General features: G+C 43.6%; 1 protein-coding gene across 1 annotated transcript in view; it reads left to right on the top strand.

The window, feature by feature from the left end:
• The window catches only part of Slc15a5 (solute carrier family 15 member 5), an 85891-nt gene that overhangs the window by 12747 nt on the left and 64154 nt on the right, over positions 1–8990 (top strand). Inside the window, exon 3 of the mRNA XM_031381038.1 lies at positions 5451–5620. Coding sequence (XP_031236898.1) covers positions 5451–5620 — 170 coding nt within the window. The remainder of the gene's footprint in view (positions 1–5450; positions 5621–8990) is intronic.

Here is an 8990-nt window from a genome sequence, read left to right as displayed (position 1 = left end):
TTTTTTTTTTTTTGCCCATGATACATACATAATTTCACCCTTAATTATCTGTGGCTTGTCCTGTCCATGGAACAGCAAAGACAAATGTAGAGTATGTCTGTGCTAAGTAATTCTTTCAGAAAATTACACAATTAAATAGGTGGGGTGGCATTTGCTGAACTACATTCAGTGCTTTACGTGAAATCCCCTCCCACACAGAGATAATTCAGCACTGCCATTCTTTGGGTTTCAGAGCTAGCTTTCCCAAGATTTAAATCGTGGAGTATTCTGTTTCATCTTTCTTGACCCTTTTTGGAGCAGTTGGGTGTTTATCAGCCTGTGGCACACTGAAGAGCCACTGAAGGTCAGTCTTCTTGCATTTTCTCAATAGTGCCTGCTTATCTTTGAGAGGGGAAGGCGCTCTACGAAGTGAAAATAACTAAACATTGCTGTTGGCTCCCACCTCTCTGTTGCTATAGCCACAGTTCAGAAGGACAGCTTGCCACCACATGGAAGGGTAACCCCAGGCTGAGTCTAGGAACTCTACCTGGTTTTCCTAGAAAATTCTAACTTGGCACCTCACCTGTTTTATGACAAATAAGTTCTTGTTCATGGGTTACATTAACCCAATTTGGTTATCATGGTCTTATTTCACATTCTGCCAGCCCTTGCCCCCTGTGTCAATCATTAGAAGTCTAATGGCCTACAATTCTCTTATAAGTCAATGTCTTATGTATTGTTCTTTCATTGTGGATCTAGTTCTGTACTAGGGACCACAAGGATAGAGAAGTAAAGATGCAGAATAAAATGGTGTCCATGAGAGGTGTGACAATCTACACATGAGAGGCTGAACTGTCACAGGTGAAATGGCTGTTTTCTTTGGAAGTATAGAGGCCAGAATAAGCAGAACATGTCAGAGCACTGAAGAGACCTGAGGTGAACTTAAAAAGTAAGACAGTACAAGACAGGACAAGCCAAGGGAAACAAAAATTCACAGACACAAAAATGGGTGGGTGTTTCAGAGATAGTGCCAGCCCAAGGTGTACCCCCTTCCCACTCATACATCTCACACCTGACATCCAAGCCTTCCCTGTGGTGCCCCAGCCAGCTCTCTCTTACCTATGGTCCAGACCATCACAATGGCTGTGACTCCATGCCATGCCTTTTCTATAATCATGGAGCCAACACTATGGTCATTTACTTCCTTCTCATTTAAAGTCAAACATGATCAATTCCATGCTCACTTTCCCCCAAGGACCCCCAACTATCTGAGAATAAAACCCCAATAAATACCATGGTCAACCAAGCTCTGCAGAGTCCTCTTCCTCTTTGGACATTGTACCCCTTTCTTCCAGACCCGTCAGACCTGTGCACAGTTCTGATTTCCTAGTTAAGGATTGGAGAAAACATGGAACAGAGACACTTGCTTAACACCATATCGCTAACTACTTTTTACTACACTCTTTAAAATAATCTTTGTCTAAAAGATGTGATCTTTACTTTTAAAATTACACTCAATTCCAGGGCGTGCAAGGTCAGGTGGGGTGTGAATGATTACCAAAGTTTAGCTCCAATTCATGTCTTCTGACCACCATTTCAAAGAAGAAGGGCAATATTTATAATTAATGATAGATGAAATCCGTTGATCAAATGTCAAAGCCCGGATGAATAAGGAAATAATAGTGTCATAAAATTGCTAACTGCAGAGTCCGGGAAAGAGGCACCAAAAGATCACTGAGCCCAGTTCCTGCTTGTAGGCTGCACAGTGACAAATGGCTTTGCCTCCTGGGCCTGCCGCACTTCTATGTCAACCAGATGGTTCATCTCCATTCTCCAAGTCCCAGGTTTCTTTCCTGAAGAAAAAGAGGGAGAAAGCTCTGTGAGCTTGTGTTTGGCAAAGAATTCTTAGAAACTACATCAGAAGCTTGACCTGTAAAAGACAATAAACCTAACAAGTGGATGGCACCCAGACTGTGGTAAGACAATTAAAAGACAAGTCCTGGGTGGAAAGGAAAGATTTGTAAAACTACCTAACTGATAAAGAACTCATTTTCAGATATTTAAAGATTTTAAGTTCAACATTAAGGAGGGAAAGCACCCTTTTTAAATTTGTGTGTGTGCTGTGTGTGCAGGTGCATGTATAAGTATGTGCAAGTGAAAGGTCAATGTTGGGTGTCTTCCTCTATCATTCTCCACATGACTTTTAAAGCAAGATTCCTTACTAAGCATGGCATTGTTTTAGTAACATCGACTGACCAGCCATGACCCATGAATCCTCCAGTCTTTGTCTCTCAGTACTGAGATTACCGTAATTTGCTGTGCTGGGCTTTTTACAAGGGAGCTGGAACCTGAAGTAGGTCCCTGTGTTTGCAGAAAAATAACACTGAATCATCTCCCCAGTAGGGGAAATATATTTGCACAAAAGCTTTATCAAAGAAGATATAGGAAGCCAGAACCCATTAGAGGAAGGTGGGTATCATTAACCACAATGCTACACTGATACAAACCTACCGTCCTCAGTGTTGAGCATGGCATAAATGGATTAGAGCATTTGCAAACATGATCACAACGTAAAATGTCTCAGGGTCTCAAAAACCACTTGTAAGTTTCTTCTACTGTTAGGTACACATAAATCATAAACCTCAGCTGCTTCACTCCTAGACTTTCACCTACAGAAAGTGAATGTCCACATACGAGCAAACATTTGAGCATCAGTGTTTGTAATAGCTGTGAGCTAGAAAAAACTGTCTATCAACAGATAAATGGATGAATAAAGAATAAATGTTTATATAATAGACCCTACTTGGTAATAAGAAGGAATTTCCTGATGGGTCAGAATGAGGAAGAGGTGAGTGGGGGAGGCGGGGAAGCGATGGGAGTGGATGAGGGTAAAGTAAGATGGAGGTAGATGGAGGAACCAATGGGAAGGTGGATGAGAACAGTGAGCAGAGGTAATTAGGAAGGTGCATACACTTCAACAGTGGTTTGGATGAGATGTTGGTAGAGTGTAGAAGAGGCTGTATGGGGTGTACTGTGGGTATGGATGAAACGGCGGGGACCAGGTAATACTCGGTACACACTCCGGTCAGATAGCAGCCAAACAGGGTGGACGGAGAAGCATGAGGGCAGATATGGGAAGCAATAGGGCTGGATAGGACATGGATCTAGGGTTTGGTAGATGTGGAGATGGTAGATATGGATGCAGATGGGAGGTAGGGAGGGAGTGGTTGCCAGTAGGTAGTGTATGAGCATGGCAGGTATACATGTATGGATGGTGGATCTTAGTGGCTAGGGATAGATGAGTATGAATGGAGGTGTATAGGAAGTGAATATGAGGATATGAGGGTAGATAATGTATGGATTGGGGCCAATGAAATGAATAAGGATGTGAAGAATTGGTGGAGGTGGATGGAGGAAAATTACCGTATTAAAAAGATGGATGCAGGTGGGCAGTGGGTAGATGTGGATTTAAGGGAACATGGTTGGATTGGGTAAATGGATATTGCATTATGTCAATGGTGGATGAGCAGTGGAGTGGGTGTGTGGAAGGAAGGTGTGGATGACAGCATATGGAAGAGTATTGAGGGATGCACATGCACAAGTGGATGGCAGGAGGAGCAGAGCAGGGTGGAGGAAGGAGGCATGGGTGAGTGTGTAGAAATTAGGAAGGGGTTTGGGTGGGAAGACAGGGTATAGAGAGGACGCTGAGTGTTGGATGGATGGTAGAGCCATATGTGAATAGAGGTTCTGGGGGGCAGAAGGGAGGGACAGATGGAAGGAGAAAGGGATTGTGGATGCTGGATATCAATGGAGGGAAAAGGGGTTTGCGGAAGGAGTAGGAAACATGTGAACGGAAGTGGGCAGGGAGAAGGTTTGCTGACAGTAGTGGTAGCAGTAAGGAAATGCTGTGAAGAGAGTACTATGTTTGAAGAGTGTCCAGTGGCTAACAGAGGGGAAGAGAAGCTGTAGAGTAGAGGTGAATGAGGTTGTGTGGGGTTGTTGACAGGAGGTAATGGGAGAGGTGTGGATGGGAGATGGCGGAAGTGTGTGGACGGGTATGGTAAGGATGGTAGGGGGTGTATGAAGGAAGTCTCGCACAGGGGGATGTGGCTGAAGGGGGTATAGGAGGAAATGGTAGAGATATGTGGAGGGAAAGTAGATGGGAAACTGGGAGGAAAGGAGGAGGGGAAAGGGAGTAGGAGGGATGTAGAGCGAGAGAAAAAGGAGGGGCTGTAAAAAATGGAAGATAAGGAAAGGGTGAGAAGAGATGGAGAGGGAGAGAACAGAGGAGGGAAAGGGAAGGAGGAAGGGAAGAAGGGAAAAGGAGATAGGGAAATGAAGGGGGGTAAATGCAGGGGAGGAATGTGAAAAGAAGAGCCACGGATGGGTGGGTGGTGAGGAGGGGAGGTAGAGGAAGGGACAGGCAGAGAGAAACAAAGGGCAGAAGAGTGGAAAAGGAGGGGGAGAAAGGAAAAGATCAATTGAATATCATGGTAGGCGTGCCATGAGGAACTCCCATGGATCACACTCCTGCAGACACACGCCCCCAGTACAGGAACAACCTGTGACCTTCACAAAGCAACCTACACCATAGTGAAGGAAAAGGATTCTGCCCAATTAGCAGGAGTCACTAACCAGTTAGCAGGAGTCACTCACTAACCAGTTGCTTTTAAGTTAATCATGGGGGTTGTGGAAGAGGTTAGTCATGTAAACCCTTCAAGCTTTCACTAACATAGCAAGTATATGAAAGTGTAATTCCATTAGAATTTGTACAACAGAAATATAAATGCTCACATAATAAAACTTCATAAGTGAGGGGAATGTCTGTATCTAAATGAGTAAATCATATCGCATCATATCATATTACATCATATCATACCTCAACAACAGATTTTTAACTTGACGTGGTTTGGATCATAACACTGAATTCTATGACTTTGGAATCTGATGCTAAATGCAGAGTGCATGAAAGGTTGGGAGGCGAGAATATTTTCCCAGAAACAATTTGCAAACTCCAGGGTAGGTAGCTTTTCTTGAAGCTAGTCATTAGGAAAGGAGATTTTGTTCAAACCTCTCTCTTTTCTTTCACTAAAGGCCCAACTTGGGTTTAACCAGGGTAATCCCTAGGCTTCTGTGTTTTTGTTTTTGTTTTTTTCGTACTTAGAGATATTTTGTTCTTAAAGTTTGGTGTTTTCCAGGCTCAGTGGGGATGCACTCCCTTCCTGAGTCTTTTCTAAGTAGGAAGAAGGACAAGGAACAGAACTGGGAGGCGGTGCTCCTAGGCTTGGGAAGCTATGAGGAAATGCTTTGTGTGGGAGACACCTGACACCAGTTCTTAGTCCATAAGTGAAATCAGACGCCCCCACCCCCCCACCCCGGTCTTGACTGGAGACGTTATGTACAATGACAGCAGAGATTTCCCTCCCCCTTCCCCTCCCTCATCTCCCTCTCTCTCCCTCTCTGTGCCCCAGGGCCTCCTGGACCACGAACCTGAATGCAGCTGTGGTCTTTCTGGGAATCTCCAGCATCCAGTGTTTGGGTTCCCGGGCCCTTGTGGTCCTGCTTCCTTCTCTGTCCGTGTTCACCGCCTTGGTAACTCTTTACATGAAGTCTTGCAACCTGATCTATCAGCCAAAGAACCGTGAGTCTCTTACCCCCTTCTTAAGTTCCCTGCGACGTCTTTGAACTCTCAGGACTGCATGAGTCTGTAGTTACTGCACCCGGGAACAGGGTCTGCCGTCTTTACCTCCCCCGTGAGTGGGGACCCCAGCCCCAGCTCTCAGACATTCACCCACTTTCTCGGCTTCTCTGTCCCACTCTGGCAAACACAAAGTACAACGTTTCTAGAATTTCACTCATCTATGTCATGACAAACATTTACATACATGATACAATAATACACATTACACACTATGTGAATACTTATGTCTAATACTTTAAAAAAAATGTTCTCAGTGTCATCATTGTTATAGGTAGAAACAGGAAAAAGAGTGAGAGACATGCCTGTTCCCACTGTTGGGAGGCCCATAAGAACTGCAATTTAATAGCCATAACACACAGAGGGCCTGGTGTAGACCCCTACTAGTTTCTGTCACCTGAGCCCTGACTAGTTGATTTCATTGTTCTCCCGGTGTCCTCCATCTCCTCTGAGTCCTATAGTCTTTCCTCCCAGCTTCCCCATCTCCAAATCTCGGAGGGAAGGGCTTGAGGAGACCTCTAGTTTAGACTCTTCCACATAATGTCTGGCTGTGGGTCTCTGCACCCCTACCCCCGCCAATCTTCTGCCAGAGGAAACCTCTCTGAGGACGTGTGGACAAGGTACCTATCTATGTATGTTCAGTAGAACATCATTAGCAATTATTTCACTTTTTCCAGGTCTCTGGGTGATCCAGTCTGCAGTTCCTGGCCATCCAGACTGTGTAGATAAACCAAACACTGATTGGCCCGCTCCCAGAAGCTCTGGGGCAGCACTGCTCCAGCACATCTTGCAAGCAGGACAGATTGTAGGTGGAGTGTTTTGAGACTGGGCTGGTGTCCACCTTTCTCATTCCTGTTCTTGTTTTCTCAGACAAGATCTCATTGTGTTGAGCAGTTTAGCTCCAACTTCTCTGGGTATGCCACACTAATCTTAAACTCAGGATCCTTGTACCTCCAGCTCCTGAGTTCTGGGATTACAGGCATGTGCCACTAGCCCTGAATCCTAAACTTATTTATTTTTAAAGATTTTTAAGTTACATATGATATAGATAGATGATAGATAGATAGATAGATTAGATAGATAGATAGATAGATAGATAGATAGATAGATAGATAGATAGATAGAATGATTGATAGATAGGTAGGTACTGGTACTTCATGAGTGCAGTTGCCAGAAGAGGCCAGAAGAGGGCATCAGATATCAGATCTCTTGGAGCTAGCCTTACAGGCTGACGTGGAGGCTGGGAACTGAACTCTGATTCTCTGCAAAAGCAGCAAGTGTTGTTAGTCACTAAACCATCTCTCAGCTTCTGAATGTATTTTTAAGATGTACATAAAAATAGAAAACATACATATTATTGGGATATCATGATTTTCAATATAGGTATATCACCTGTAATGTTTAAATTAGGTTAAACCCATATTATTTCATAATGGTTAAGAAAACATTCAAAATCTTTTTTTAAAGCTTTTTAAAATCTTTGAATTTGTACTGGATTGTGGTATATACCTATAAAGAAAAATCAAGGGCTCAAAGCCAGTGGCAGGTACTTAAGCAAGTTTGAGGCCATGAGAGACCCCATCACAAGAAAGAGAGAGAGAGGCAGAGAGAGAGAGAGAGAGAGAGAGAGAGAGAGAGAGAGAGAGAGAGAGACAGAGACAGAGACAGAGACAGAGACAGAGACAGAGACAGAGACAGAGACAGAGAGAAGAAAGCAAGCAAGCACCCAACACATTGCTGTTCTCACCCTGTTTTACAAAAAGCACCAGAACTGCCAGACTGTCTCAGTATAACTGAGCACCTTCTGAACAGAACTGATGGGCTGTGGTATTTACTTCGCTTAGCGGTCATAGTTCCCCTAACCTCTTTTACCTACATGTAGTGTTCCCCGTAAGGGAAGACAATCAGGTCGGTACTCATGCTCAGATGAGTCCTCATGCCACATCCCTTGAGTACAGCAAAGCAGATTTCCACACTACCTTTTCTCCTCAAAACACGGAATTTCTGTGTCCACTAACGCCCTCCATCTCTCCTTAAAGATCATAGGAATTGATTTTCTACTGTTTCATTTCTGGGCTTTAGTTTACTTTAGCTTCTTCTTGTGTGGTTTGAACTTTAATATACACCTATATATTTAGTTTTCAATTTTATAGCATGTGGTTTTGGTATCCTGTCAATGGACAGCATCTCTCCCTTTCTGATTTATTAACTTTAAACAAATACCCTCCCATTTCACACATATGATAGCATATGGCAACATTTTCTTCATTTTTCTTTATTTATAAACTTTTTAAAAATTATTTATATATTTTTATTTTATGTGCATTGACATTTTGCCTGCATGTATGTCTATGTGAGGGCATCAGATCTTGGAGTTACAGACAGTATGAGCTACCTTGCGGGTGCTGGGAATTGAACCCATGTCCTCTGGAAAATAATCAGTGCTCTTAACCACTGAGCCATCTCCACAGCCCTCATTTTCTACATTTTTAAGACTGGATAATACTTCAGTGTCTAGAACACATTGTTATTGGTTATTTTTAGGACAGGTGATCATGTAGCCCAGACCTCATTATACAGTCAAGAATGGCCTTGACCTCCTGATCCTCAGACACCCAAACACATGGATTACAAGCATATGATGTAACCGAGAATGCATCTTTTTCCACCCACTCATCTGTTACTGGACAGTTAAACTACATGCACCTCTCGTGTAACATAAAGGCTGCTGATACAGAGGTGTGAAGACACTTGCACAGCCCTGCCCCTTGGAACCACATGCCCAGAAGTACATATCATCCTCTTTCACTGTCTAAGAGTATTTCCCGCTGCTTCCCTCAAAGCCTTCTCTCCTGCACTCCCGTCCCTGGTGCCTAGGGGCTCCTCATATGCTCCCCGTGTTCTGCCAGCGTTTTGCTTTTTCTTTTACTATTAATTGTGGCCACATTGATGAAGGTGAGCTGATGCCTCCTCACAGTTTTTGACTCGCATTTCCCAAACAATCAAGATAAAATCTAGTTGATGTTTGTCAGGCACTTTTATGTACTCTGTTAAATTATCTTTTCATGTCCTCTGTCTGTTTTAAAAATCAGGACATTTGCTTCTGTCATTGTGAAGGTGTAGAGGTCTGTTGCATCCTGAATATTGACCTTCCTTTTGTTGGATGTGTAAGTTACTATCAGCCTTCCATTTCACACATTGCCTTTATGCCTGTTTCCTTGACAAGCAGTTCTTAGATTTACCCTTCTCTCTCTGTCTCTCTGTCTCTCTGTCTCTCTGTGTGTGTCTCTGTCTCTCTCTGTCTCTGTCTCTC

This window comes from Mastomys coucha, unplaced genomic scaffold (assembly GCF_008632895.1).
Source record: "Mastomys coucha isolate ucsf_1 unplaced genomic scaffold, UCSF_Mcou_1 pScaffold20, whole genome shotgun sequence".
Taxonomy (NCBI): domain Eukaryota; kingdom Metazoa; phylum Chordata; class Mammalia; order Rodentia; family Muridae; genus Mastomys; species Mastomys coucha.
This window is presented reverse-complemented; position numbering and strand designations above follow the sequence as displayed.